The sequence below is a fragment of the Mastigoproctus giganteus genome, chromosome 11 (genome assembly GCF_048544385.1).
Source record: "Mastigoproctus giganteus isolate SK-2022 chromosome 11, ASM4854438v1, whole genome shotgun sequence".
NCBI classification, from domain to species: domain Eukaryota; kingdom Metazoa; phylum Arthropoda; class Arachnida; order Uropygi; family Thelyphonidae; genus Mastigoproctus; species Mastigoproctus giganteus.
The window spans coordinates 61,545,320-61,560,622 of NC_143585.1; the positions used below are offsets into that span (position 1 = coordinate 61,545,320).

At 36.3% G+C, this 15,303-nt stretch overlaps 1 protein-coding gene across 1 annotated transcript in view; it reads right to left on the reverse strand.

Annotated features, from left to right (window-relative positions):
- LOC150078051 (neuronal membrane glycoprotein M6-a-like) overlaps positions 1-15,303 on the reverse strand; it is a 111,432-nt gene that overhangs the window by 57,311 nt on the left and 38,818 nt on the right. The window contains exon 3 of the mRNA XM_090384443.1: positions 6,814-6,967. Coding sequence (XP_090240569.1) covers positions 6,814-6,967 — 154 coding nt within the window. The remainder of the gene's footprint in view (positions 1-6,813; positions 6,968-15,303) is intronic.

Consider the following 15,303-nt stretch of genomic DNA (forward strand, 5'->3'; position numbering starts at 1 on the left):
TTATGAAGAATAACTCCACAATATGAGAGATATTTGATGGTGTGCACGGTCAACCAGAGAAACGTTACGTATTCTAAGTAGTGCAATACCTAGGAAACTCATTGTGAAGGTATTCACAATATGAGATATAATAAAACAATGCAAACATACTACCTGGGTAGTAGCAATGATGGAGAGGCATCACCCATGCTTAAACAGATTTTTCAAACTCTTTGACATTTCGTCAAGAAATATATATATATATATTTAGATTCTCAGATATTTACTAGAACTTGTGGGTTGGTCACTAGCAAGACTTTTGTGGATTTATTGGATGATTATTTTTTGCAGCAGCATGTTCGAGAGGCAAACAGACAGGGTAATACTCTTGATCTGGTAATCAGCAGCGATTATTCATGTATAAAGAATTTACAGATAAAGGAACCACTAGGTGGCAGTGATCACAGTGTACTGATGTGGGATTTACTTAAAAGTATAATTACCATTAAGGGTAAAGGGAAGGGTTTTGCTTCCGTAAAGTTGACTACAGTGGTCTCAGACAGTTTTTAAATTCTGTACAGTGAGACCAACTGATGATGTCACCAACAGCAAATTCTAAGTGGGAAGCATTCAAGAAACTAATTGTGGAAGCTTCTAGGCTTTTCATACCGATTAAGAAATATTGTTCGAGATTTAGGCCTAAATGGATGTCAAATGAATGAACTAATGAGATTTGTGGCAGAGAAGAAAAATGCATGGGATGCATATAAATTATCAGGTGACACAGAAGCCTATGGCAGATATAAGCTAGTCTGTAATCAAGTCACAAAGGAGGTAGTAGTAGTAGTTGTGGCATGTGATGCAAGAAAGCAAGTGTATGAGCTTATGCAGCATCAGCCAAAAAAAGAAACAAAAAAAAAAAACACACCATTCCTTCCAAATGCCTGTCCAGTTCCTCCTTAAATTTATTCAACCTATCAACTTCCACAATGACAGATGGAAGTTTGTTCCAGCAATTAATCACCCGCTGGCTAAAGGCAAATTTCCGCACATCTATTGTGCCTCTGTCCTTTCTTAATTTGAATTTATGCCCCCTTAGGTTCGTAATCTGAACAAGTGGAAAGATCCCATCAGAATTCAGGGTGCTCAACCCATTCAAGGCCTTATACACCTCAATCAGATCACCGCACAGGTGCCTAGTCTCCAGCCACTGCAATTTGCAGAACTTAAGCCTCTCTTGGTAAGAGGATCCCTTCATTCCCCTCACCAATCTTGTTGCCCTTCTCTGTACACACTCAAGTAAATCTACATCCTTCCTAAAATGAGGCCTCCAGACCTGTACGCAGTACTCAAGGCGTGGCCTGACCATTGCCTTATACAGAGGGACAATCACCTCCTTCTCCCTGGTAGCAAAATTCCTATATATCATTGACAAAACCCCATGACCTGCCCTGGCAGCCTGTCTGCATTGCTCAGAAAACTTCATATCTGACTGCACAATTACTCCCAGGTCTTTTTCATTTTCTACCACCTTAAGTGTAGTACCACACAGTTGGTACGTTTCTCTGGGGTTACTTCTACACATATGCAGTACTTTGCATTTGTCAAGGTTAAACTTGACAAATGAGGGTTAGGCAAGTGAAGGCAGATTATGAGAAATCTTTGGCAAAGGATGCTAAGAAAAATAGCAAGGACTTCTTTACTTATATAAACTCTAGAAGGAAGGGAATGAATCAGATTGGTCCACTTGATATCGATGGTTCGACTGTTGATGATCCTGCTCAGACAGCTGATAATCTAAACAAGTATTTTGTATTTACATTTAGATATGAGGAGTTATTAAGGGAGGAAAATGCCAGAAGTTTATAAAACTGTAACAGGCTGCTTAATGATTTTGTAATAACTGAAAGCAAAGTGGAGGAGAAATTGTTCAAGTTTAACATAAGAAAGGCACCTGGGGTGCCTTTCTTATGTTAAACTTCCATTTTATGGTTTGCCATTTTATGGATCACCAAACTTTTGCATTGAATTTGTCCATATATGGGTAACATAAGCCAGAATATCACCAGTGGATTGACTCTGATGGAATCCATACTGGCAATCATTGATCAGACAGAAGGTTTCTAGGTAGTTTAAGAGTTCATTATTAATTGATTTCTCCATTACTTTAGAAAAAGTAGAAGTAATTGCAATGGGACGATAATTGGATGGGAGGGACTGGTCACAGTTTTTAGGAACTGACTGGATATGAGCAAATTTCCAAGCAGAAGGAAAAACACCTTTGGAATAAGAAAGTGAAAAAAGGCGGCAAAGAACAGGAGTAAGTTCAGTGGCACAGGTTTTGAGAACAAGTGGAGAAATACCATCAGAATCTGGAGCTTTCTTAGCATTGAGATTCGTCAAAATCCTTCTGACATCCTTTTGACGGAAGACCATAGGAAGCATTGAATGGAGCGTGTTGGGAATGGTGGGACCAAGATCATTAATACATGAGTTTGAAGAAAAATGGGATGCTAGCAGGTCAGCGTTATCCTTGGCTGAAGTGACAACAGAACTATCTGGTTTTGATAGAGGTGGGAACAGAGATGGGCAAAAGTTGCGGCCAATAGCTTTGGCAAGAGACCAGAATGCTCGGCTACCGTTAAGGCAAATAGCAAGTTTTCTACTCTTAGCCTGTTCAAAATCTAGTTTTGACTGATTAATGACTGCTTTACAATTGTTGCAAGCTTTGATGTATGCAGAAAATGAAACTGAAGAATTGGAAACAAGCCAATTATGATATGCAACATTCTTTTCTTGAACAGCCTTAGCACATTTATTGGAAAACCAAGGTTTAGATAAGGACAAGATTTTAAAGTGGAGTGTGGAATAAAGGATTCCATTCCTACAAGAATAATTTCACTGACACGATCTGAGCAAACGCTGACCTCAGAAGTTTTGAAACAGTATTCTGACCAAGGAAAAGAAATCTCGCAGGTCATCCCATTTTGCATTCTTGTAATGCCAAACAATATGAAGTTGGGAACAGCCAGGAGATTAAGGCTCCATTGGAGAATAGACAATCATCAAGTTGTGATCTGAGGTACCTAAAGGACCACTCGCTTCAACCATGTACTTGGAAGGGTTGTTTGTGAGAAAAATATATGAATTTATTATTTCATATATAAATATATATGAAAAAATATATGATGGCTGTATGGTTGGGATTGTCCAGTATTCTTGTAGTTAAATGAACAATCTGTACAAGGTCATTAGAAATTGCAAAAGCCTCAGCATCTCGATCAGCTGGGTCGGTGTGGCTAGAAAACAAGCCAGATGGAATTGTGAACATTAAAATCACCAAGTAAAATTACCTCACTGTTAGGAAAGTTGGACTAGAGAAATTCAAGTTGCAAAAGAAAGTCAAAGATCTCCAAGTGATTAGTGGAGTTCGGAGAATGGATTTGACACAATGAAGTAGAGAGATTTTAAGCCAGAGAAGATTGTAAAGAGGAGATTCCAAATTACCAAGTATCTGACAGGGAATATCGGAACGGACATAAGCACAAGTATCACCTTTGAGGCGAAAGGAATCATACAGCGAATAATTTGGGCAACCAAGATGAGCAGTAGTTGAATCAACTGATAACTGAGATTCTGTCAGAAAAAGTATATATTTTTTTTATTATTATTATTATTAGCCATATGGTGCAAGGAAGCCTGAGGCTTATGCTGCACCAGCCAAAAAAAAAAAAAAAAAAAAATTCCCTATTACCCTGAGAGACAGAGAGAGAAGTAGAAAGGAATCACCAAGAAGGGGAAGAATGATGATATCCAGCTCAGGACCCTGGGTGTGATAAGCCCATATATGGGGTTTGGCAGACTGCAAGTGGAAATGGACATCACTGAGATTAGAATTGAGACCACATATATTTGTGAAATGAACTAGGAAGTGTTTACAGTAATAACTCACTAATTCAGATTGCCTTCAATTTTTGTGTGCTTTATTTATGCAGAATAGAGATCTTACCTAAACATGAATTTAATGACACAATTCCAAACTCCTTTAAGAGTAGATTTTATAATGAGTTTGTAAAAAAATAAAATTATTCAAAAAGAAAAATTAAATGCAAATGAAAAAAATTAAGCCATGGAGAATGAAACAGCAATGTAATACAGGACCTTTACTCAGCATAAAATTTCTAATTACTTTAAAAAAACAATGTGATTCAGGAGGGATTGTGTACATCTCATTAACCCTTGGAGGGTGTATAAATTTCTTTCTTGCGAACAGGCATGCTCCCAGATAAATCATACTTATTTTATACTTTAAAAATCAGCAAGAAAAAATAATTCAAAATTGTTCACTTTTTGACAGTGCTTGTTATTGACAGTACAAGAAGGCCTCCAAAAATTGAAAATAACTACAATCTATTACAAACACAACTGTGAATAACACATTTTTTTATATTTGAAATGTATATTTTTAAATAATTTCTTAAAATAAAACCTCCTCTGATATGCTTTAGATATGAGCATGTGCTCTTGTTGTATACTGTTTCCTGCATTTAGGCAACTTCATTGTTACTATGACTAGTGTCACTGTGAGCATTACTGTAAAAACAAAACCCAAAACCCACATGCTTCAACAATTGTGTACCAGCTAGACACTACCATAAAAATGTGAAGCCAGCATCCATCAACAATTGGAGATGCTGCTATAAAATGTGAAGCCAGTGCATTTCAAAAACTGGAATTCTTTTAAACCTCTAACTGGACCTCTAATTTACAATACTAACATAAAATTATCAATACCTGTTATTTTACTTTTGTTATGGACAAATTTCTTTAACAGCAAAATAATTAATGGTGAAAATTGAAAGGAAACAATAACTGAGGAATAATAAAATTTAATTGCTGTCACTCTTATAGATTTTTTTTAAAATTTAATCATCTCTAACATAAAGGTTTAAATTTATAGTTGTTAACATTTAAGTCATTAATTAAAGTTTTTTATTTAAAAAAAACTGAATTATTCATGTTCTATTTGATTTGACTCATTTTATTCCATTTTGGTTTCAATATAAACATTTTCATAAAATTTTCTTTCTTTCTTTCATATTTGTCGTCCTAATACCACCTAAATTAACATGCATTTTCAGACAGGGTCTAAATTTTCTTACTTCTATAAATGACAACTTGAAAATATATAATAATAATCTATATATAATTAATTTCTACACTTTCATTTATTAATTTTGCCAAAAGTAAACCATTTATTAATGCCATTAATTAATTTTGCCAATGTAAACATGCACAAAAAAAACAAATGAAAATTTTCATGTCTAATGATTTCTAAACAAGATCACATATCTATTAAGGATTACCCTGACTTTCTCTTTCTTTCTCTCTCTCTCTCTCTCTCTCTCTCTCTCTCTCTACATAAGCACATCACAAATATTGCTTCCTCTGCACCTGAAAAACTGAGTTTTCTCTTTGCATTACTTTTCTTCTAAACAGCAACGGAGTATGGGATTGGCACACCCAGGGTCCTGAGCTGGATATCATCATTCTTCTCTTTTTTGGTGATTCCCTCCTACGCTCTCCCTCAGGGTACTCAAATTTTTTTGGTTGGTGCAGCATAAGCCTCAGGCTTTCTTATACCAAATGGCTAATAATAATAATAAAATAATAATAACTAACTCTGTACAAATCCCAAATCTGTCCTACCATGAAAGATCGTTCCCACATCTGATGGGATAGTGCCCTCCATAACCTCTCTCAGGCTTTTAAACTCCATTCAAACAAGGCAGTTAGGTTAATTAATGGCCTATCTCTTACAAAGTCTCCATTTCCTGTCTCAGAGATGTTCTGTTTCTGCTTGGGTTTTGGGGTTTTCTTTAGGTCTTGAATTTTTTTTTTTTTTTTGTGTTAACCACAGATTTGTATTCTGCCAATGTAAACAGGTTCATAAAAGTACTTCACACATGTATCAACACAAATCATGTAACTTGTATACAAGTGCCGATACATTTATTCAGACGTATATAGAGCATTACTGTTTCAGATCATGCATACAAACACAAATGCCTGGCCTCAAGAACTCAATTACAACAGCAAAGGGAATTATGTTTAGATCAATGTGCTAAACTATTTAGCAAATTTCTTTCAGCAACTGTCAAACCAGATTCTATGTATACTTAGGTTCACCTGATTTTAATGGAATCATCCCATTTTTGAGTGAGGTGTCCTATTGTCCCGACAAAGATGAAATGGAAAGCCAAATAATCAAATTTTTTTTTAAGTGTGTTATTTTAATTAGAAGTTACATGAAAATTTTTGGTTAACCACATATCATGAGTTACTTTCTTTTTTTTTTTTTTTCCAATTTTACCAGTTACCTGCACAACAGTATAATAATTGACACTGCTGGGATTAAAACATTTATAATCTCTTATATTTGTAAAATTTGGTCTCATAAAACTGAATGTACAGATAGGCATAAGTAAATTTTATAAGTAAATATTATACAGATAACATTTCAGATTAAAAGTAGTTACAGAAAATAAGCAAAATAAAATAATATTTGGTCATCTTCATCTTTCCTAATAGACACAAGATTGTAAAGTACTGTACGTCCAAGCACGGTGTGACATTTCTAAAATAACTTATGTAGCAATCACTTATTTTGTATGTCATATTGTTATTTGGCAGGTATATCCGTTTTATATTTTTTAAAGTCTGGTCGCCCTAATGCATCAGTGTGGTACATAGCACACTCTTGTTAATTTGGCATCCAAATCTTCAACTCTATTTTACAAATGGTTTGATTGCCAAGTTATGAAGTATACTTACCACTGGAAATTAAAATTGAACACATCTTCAAACATTCGAACAGTAAATGCAACAGCACGATAGAGGGAGCCTAAAAATATACCTACTCCACAGCAGCAGAGAATAGTGGCTATTAAAGTAGCAAAAGGAATTCTGTTTAGGCAATCAATAAACCCTAAAAGAATAAAAATAATTTTAGATCCTTTATAAAAAATACTATTCAATATAAATTAATTTCTTTTTTGAGTAATATTTTTAAACACAAGGTACCAACAGAAATTTTCTTCTTAAAAGCTATGATTAAAATTATCAAAATTTTGCACAATTTAGAAAACGATACTTTTCACATGGTTATGTAGAATTCAACTTTCCACTTACAATTAGAGATTTACTTATGTGGAGATTTGACATATGGTTATAATATTGGAAATCAGTATTAATATGACTATCAATGCAAAAAAAAAAAAATTTACCTGTTTCACCCAGAAGCTCTCTAGCTCTATAAAATTAGGCAGTAAGTTGTTCCAACAGCTGATGAACTTAGCTAAAAGAAAAGTTTCTTATATCTAATCTAAAACCATCTTCCTAACTTTAAAGACATGTCCTCTAATTTTTACTACCTATGAAATAAAAAAAGCATCTCCATTAAGGGTAGACTCTTGTGGGGAATACCTGGATAATTACTCACCCCCAAGATTATTCCAAATACACATCCTTGCATATTATGCTTCTACATTATCTATACACAAACTTTCATATGCTGTAACCTCACCCTTTCATAATATTGGCCTTCCCTTTTTTTTCACAAAAAAACTTGATGGCTTAAATATCTCAATCAAGTTCCATGCATATGTCTGGTCTCCATATTTTGTAACCCAAGCATTGGCATTTCTTTCTCTGCAAGAATACTCCTTTATACTGATAATTAACCTTATAATTTAATTATTTATTTGTTGGTTACTACTGTTCACCATCATCCCAATCCTTTGTTTTTTCAGGAAAAAAAAAGGGGGGGGGGAGTTCAGTACTGATTCATTACTCTAGTCCTCTCACAGCACTAACCATTTATAACCACCATTATCTTCTATCACAGTGGTTCTCAGTCTTTAGTCACTCGACATTAAAAGTCATTCACAGCACACAAAAATAGTGACTGCCATTGAACTCAATGGAGTTTTTTCCTAATCTTGCAGCTCACTCGAAAAGGGTCACGGCTTAACCAATGTGCCAAGACATTCGAGTTTGGAACCACTGTTCTATTATTTAACCAACTTTTTATCAACCTTATGTAATATAAAAAAATAAAAATATTTATTTATGAATGAAATACATAAAGAATTTCACAAACAGAATCCAGAGGAATTTTATATGAAATCTTAGATTCAAAGAATACAAAAGCATAGAAAAATAATAATAATTGATGACTTAAAAAAAAAAATGACATAATATACACAAAATTTCACTAAACAACTAGCTGGTTTTAATATTGTCACAATAATTCATGACTACAGCCAACATATCCAAATCAATACTATAGTATAATTCTTAATGATAAGGAACAGAATGTTAGGAAAAAAGGCTTTGAGGCTGAAAAAAGGCTGATTGAAAAGGCTTTTATTGTTGTTATTAGTTTTAAAGTGCATCCGCATCTTATGCTATATTTCTGCAGTCTGTTATGTTTGTACACGTCTGCATTCTGGGTTTTCGGCTTGGAATGGCATCTGGTGCAAACCCTATAAATGCAGATGTGTACAAACATAACAGACTGCAGAAATATAGCATAAGATGCTGATGCGCCTTAAAACTAATAACAACAATAAAAGCCTTTTCAATCAGGGCTACAATTAGCTGATTGCAGATGGTGGAAGGGAGCAGGGTTTCTCCCAAAAGTACTCTAATATTTCAACCAACAACATGAAAACTGGCCAAATTAGCCATTGAATACACACTTGTATGGACATAATACATGTCATAGACATAATATAAACTGGCATACCAAAATATGATCACATGGCCAATATGACTAAACCACAAAATAATAATAATAATAAAATAAACTACTAGTGTGCTTCACTGCTTGCATTGTTAATTATCCAGCTAACCTTGGAATTTTCACACACTATCATTTGGCCTGAACTACCCAAAGGTAACTTATCCCAGAAATTAACAACTTGAATTGCCGGGTGACCAAATTATCTTAAATCATACTTCTGTTGATAATTTCATCACTTATCAGTGAACTGAATTTCAACAAAGTCTGGTTATTCTGCAACAACCAAATCCTCTGCTTGCAACTTCATGATGGTGGGACTGTTAGTAACTCTGGATATAACCCCCATGTGCAGGTGCTGAAATACAGCATCTAGTATACTGAGGGTGGAGGCCCAGGTGTGAACAAATGTAAGCTGAGGGTCTAGGTATGGCATCTACACCACACAAAAGAATGCCAACCTTGTGTGTCACCAGGGAACACTAAGTGGTAGATGACTCTATCAATTGGTGCAATACCACCACTCTGCTTATTGGAGATGAAGTGGAGAAACTTATGTTTAGTCTCCAGAGCCGAGCAAAGCTCTGGCAATCTCCCTCTCTTCCATCATGCAGTATGATTAATGTCTTTTAAAGTTATAATGGGCATCACGGTGAGATCCAATATTCTTTGCATTTCAAAGGTACATCTCTAAAATTGCCGTTATAGGCCAGGTGCTAGATAGTATACTGAACTGAACCTATTGGTAACTCTCAAGGAGGCATCCAAATTAGCTAGTCTTTAAGTAATAGGGAAAAACCTCATATCTTTTTAGTAGGACTGTTAATCTCTCAATGCTCAATCGCGAATGATTATAATATGAACTTATCCCCCATACATAGTCATAAATCAGTCAAGGTGAAATAACTATTAATTAAAATGAAAATTAAAATAATCCTGCCTTCAACTCTCATATCACATCAAGGGAATCGGAAAGAATCCCTTTCCGGAAAGAATCAAAACCAACCCACATCTCAATGTGAGTTGGTTTTGTTGGAGGTTGGTGGCCGCCATATTTCTGTGATTCTTTCCGATTCCCTTTATGTGATATAAGAGTTGAAGGCAGGATTATTTTAATTTTCATTTTAATTAATAGTTATTTCACCTTGACTGATTTATGACTATGTATGGGGGATAAGTTCATATTATAATCATTTGCAATTGAGCATTGAGAGATTAACAGTCCTACTAAAAAGGGATGAGGTTTTTACCTATTACTTAAAGATTACTATAATAACAGGACATATTGGGCTCCATAGCTCTTTTTAATATTTTAATAAAATTAGCTAGTGTATAATCTCATTGCCTCTTCTCTGCCAAACAGTGACTAGAAGGAATCCAAGTAGTGTGTATGTGTAGGGGTAGGGGAGTAATTGTTATGCGAAGTACCCTATATCCAAAAATTTCATTAATTCATACATTTGATAGTATATATTAGAGCTGTGATGCTCAATACGTTCTATCAGTTGATATCAATATTTGTAGAAGGATAAGAGAAATTTACCTCAATATGTTTGTAGAACCCTTCCATATGATACTCTCCAGAAATTAAAATGAATAAAAGGTTAATGCAAAATGATTACAGTAAAAAATCAATTGAAAATAATTCAAAAAACAATTTAAAAATTTAATTTAAAAGTTTAAAGTAAATTTTGAAAAACGATTTCCTTTTCTGAAGCTGACAGAGCTTTTCGACCTCATGTCATGATCACAGGAATGGAAATTACAGAGTATATGAGCTTGAATCTTAAGTAGAGAGATTATTTGTCTGCGTGCATGCATGCAAAAGGCTGTAATTATTTGTCTTTGCATGTGTATGTAAAGACCAAGAATCAGAGATTAGATATGGACGGCGAATGTTAATAGAATTCTCATGTGATTTAATTTCAATGGTTTCTGCAATTAATTGTCTTGTATAATTACATTTGACACAAAGTATTTTGGCCATGTTAAATAAAAATGTATAGTTTTTGGCATGAAAGGCTAATTCTGACACTGCTGGATGAGAAGCACGAACTGAGGACTCATGCTGTTTTACTCGAACATTCAGCAGAAATCACATCGATCCTTGATAAGACAAGTAAGTTGCAATCACTGCAAGGAAGGTTGTATTACCAAGTCATTTATTTGTGTCATGAAAGAGGAAAGGATTGAGCGATTGTTCAGTATAGCATGTAATTTTCGTATTGGTCTGCCCACAATCTTAATTCCGGTATCTTTCAAGAATCTGTTAAACTGCTTGTGCCACCATTCAACATATGGGACAGTAATAAAGTATTTTTTGATGTGACTATTGTTGGTTGGTGTAGTTTTTTGTATCCTATCTTTAGCTTGTACCTAATTCAGTTTATTGTAGTAAGGGAGTAACCCCTGTTTAAGAATCTGCTGGTTAATATCTGTATTTCTGAATATAAAACAGATTCTATCATTGAATATTTATAGGCATTGAGAAACTGATTAAAAATAATAGACCTTTTGTAGATGAACGGGTGATAGCTGTTATAATGTAGAAGCATACTGGTGTTTGTTGTTTTACGATAGATGTTAAATTAGATGCTTCTACATTATAACAGCTATCACCCATTCACCTACAAAAGGTCTATTATCTTTAAACAGTTTCTCAATGCCTATAAATATTCAACGACAAAATCTGCTTTCTACTCAGAAATACAGATATTAATCAGCATATTCTTAAACAGGGGTTACCCCCTTGCTACAATAAACTGAATTAGGGTACAAGCTAAGGATAGGATACAAAAAACTACACCAACCAACAATAGTAACATCAAAAAATACTTTATTACTGTCCCATACGTTGAATGGTGGCACAAGCAGCTTCTCTCAGATATGCCACACAAGCTGTAGCATTAGCATTAGTAGAGGCATTTGATGCAAGAAAGCAAGCTTATGCAGCATCAGTCAAAAAAAAAAAAATAACCACTTCCACTGGACAATAACCTGTCCAGCTGAGCCTTAAACTTATTTAGGCTATCAACTTCCACGACAAGGGATGGAAGTCTATTCCACCAACCAACCACCCGCTGGCTAAAGGCAAATTTCCTCACGTCTATCCTACATCTGTCTTTTCTCAATTTGAATTTATGCCCTCTCAGGTGATTATTCTGAGCAAGAGGAAGAATCCCATCAGCATTGAGCATACTCAAACCATTCAAGGCTTTATACACCTCTATCAGATCACCTCGCCGGTGCCTAGTCTCCAGACACTGTAATTTCCAAAACTTAAGCCTTTCTTCGTAAGAGCACCCCTTTGTTCCATTCACTAATCTTGTTGCCCTTCTCTGTACTCGTTCCAGCATCTCTACATCCTTCTTGAAATGAGGCCTCCAGACCTGTATACAGTACTCTAGGTGTGGCCTGACCATTGCCTTATACAATGGAATAATCACCTCCTTATCCCTGCTGGAAAAATTCCTGCATATCATTGACAATACTCCATGAGCTACTCTTGCAGCCCGTCTGCACTGCTCAGAGAACTTCACATCTGCCTGCACAACCACCCCCAAGTCCCTTTCATTCTCTACCACTGTCAGTGTAGTACCACAGAGTTGATACGTTGCTCTGGGGTTGCTGTTTCCCATATGTAGTACTTTACATTTATCAATGGTAAACTTCATTTGCCACCTCTCAGCCTATCTGCTCAACCTTTCCAGATCCTGTTTCAGTAGCATAGTGTCAGTAGTGTCCTTGACAACCCTGCCAACCTTCGTATCGTCTGCAAACTTGGACATTAAGCTTGATATACCATCATCAATATCATTTATAAATACAGAAAACAATAATGGACCCAAAACTGAACCCTGAGGGACTCCACTAATAACATTAGTCCACGATGAACAGTGTCCATTGATTACCACTCTCTATCTTCTCCCCCTCAACCACCCCTTTATCCATAGCAGCAATTTGCCTCCAATGCCACACTGCTCCAATTTGTGCAGCAGTCTTCCATGTGCAACAGTATCAAAAGCCTTTCTAAGATCCAAGTATATAATATCAAAGTTATTCCCTGCATCCAGTTCTTTTGTGACTGCATCATAGTATCCAATCAAATTGGTCAGGCAAGACTTCCCCTTAACAAAACCATGCTGTGTCTGAGCTGTAACTGAAGTCTTGTCTAGATGATCCTGCAGTGCTTCTTTAACCAGTGCCTCCATTAATTTTCCAGGAACAGAAGTTAAACTAACAGGTCTATAATTACTTGTGTTGCCCTTTGATTTTCCTCTGTGAATTAGGTCACATTTGCACATCTCCAGTCCATGGGTACTTCCCCTGAGTCCAAGGAAGCTCTCATAATTATGGCTAAGGGTTTGCTTACTTCCTTTGCTGCCTCCTTTAATATAACTGGATAGATCCCATCCACCCCAGGTGCCTTTCTTGTATTTATCTTCAACAATTTCTCCTCCACTTTACTCTCAGTTATTACAAGATTCTCTAGCTTACTGCCAGAGTTGAATACACCTCTGGCATTCGCCTCGCTGAATAACTCCTCATGTGTGAATGTCGATGCAAAATATTCATTCAGTTTGTTAGCTACCTGAGCAGGATCATCAACAGTTGACCCATCGATATCAAGTGGACCAATCTGATTCATCCCCTTCCTTCTAGAGTTTACATAAGTAAAGAACTCTTTGCTGTTTTTCTTTGCATCCCTTGCCAAAGATTTCTCGTAATCTGCCTTCGCCTGCCTAACCTCCTTTGTAACTTGGTTACAGATCAACTTGTATCTATCACAGGCTTCTGTGTCACGTGTTAATTTTTATGTATCCCATGCATTTTTCTTCTCTGCCATATGTCTCATTAGTTCATCTGACATCCACTTAGGCCTAAACCTTGAACAATATTTCTTTGTTGCTATGTAAAGCCTAGTAGCTTCCAAGACAAGTTCCCCGAATGCTTCCCATTTTGAATTTGCTGTTGGTAACATCATCAGTTGGTCCCACTGTATAGAATTTAAATACTGTCTCAATCCATCGTAGTCGCCTTTACAAAAGCAATAACCCTTCCCTTTACCCCTAATGGTAGTTACCTCTTTAAGTAAATCCCACTTCAGCACACTGTGATCACTGCCACCTAGTGGCTCATTTACCTGCAGATTCTTAATGTATGAAGAATCACTACTGATAATCAAATCAAGAGTATTACTCCCTCTAGTTGCCTCCCGAACATGCTGATGTAGAAAACAATCATCCAATAAATCCACAAAAACCTTGCTAGTGTGTGAGTCACCAGCCTCCAAATTCCAGTCAATAACTGGGAAATTAAAATCCCCCATTATAAGACTCTCTGATTTACTGGCCCACTCTATTTCCTCGTACAGTTTCTTATTATACTCATCAGAGTCATTAGGCCTATAGCACACTCCTACTCTCAATTTTGATCTCCCAATGCTTATGTCACACAAAACTGACTCGACACTGCGGTGTCCAGCAATGTCCACTGGCTTCACTTCCTTGGATTTTATGTATTTCTTAACTAATAGCATTACCCCTCCTCCTTTCCTACCCTGTCTATCCTTTCTGTAGACATTATACTCCCCAAATTCCAGTTCTGCATTCCTTATATCTGTGTGACACCACGTCTCTGAAATCCCCACAATATCTGCCTTTGATGTTTTGAGCAATACCTCAAATTCATCAAATTTATTTACTAAACTCCTAGCATTGGTGTACACGCAAGTATACATGCACCTGTTCTTTTTATTAGCTACCCTAACACAACCTATGTGTTTATTTGTACCCCAATGATTCCCAGCAGTCTCTGAAATATCCTGCATCTTATTTTCCAGGCTGCCGCTCATTCCAATAGAAGCAGTGCAAGAATCACTTTCACCTCTGCCAGTGGCTACTGTTAATCTATTAGTCCTTGTATCCCCCCCAACTAGCAGTTTTCCGACCCACCTAACACTGCCTCGATAGCATCAGCAAACATTCTTGCACCCTTTCTATTTAAGTGTATCCCATCCCTGTAGAAGCAGTCTCTCCTGTTAACAAGTACAGACCAGGCTGAAAAACATTCTACCCCTTGAGCCTTGCACAATCCTTCCAGGGCCGAATTGATCGACAGGACTCTCATCATATACTCCCTCCTATCGTGTCTGGGCAGAATAACACACTTTCAAATTCAACCCTAATTCACGGCTTTTTTTCAACAGTGACCTGTACTTGTTAAGTAATTCCGCCGGTCTCCTACTCTTAATATCATTAGTGCTTGCTACTTGGACTTTCTACCTGGGAGTCTAAAATGCTGATGGGACTGATATTCAGGTGACATTCAAGTAAAGTGGATCCAATTTTGGTGAAGTTCAGATGGTCTTGACAGCCAAATCCTTTGCTTGCACCTTCACAATGGTGGGACTGTTAGTAATCCTGGGTATATCCTCCCTGCACACTGTGGGCGACCCCTCAGGTGTGAACCAATGTAAGCAGGGATCAAGGTGTGGCTCCCACACTACATGGAGGAATACC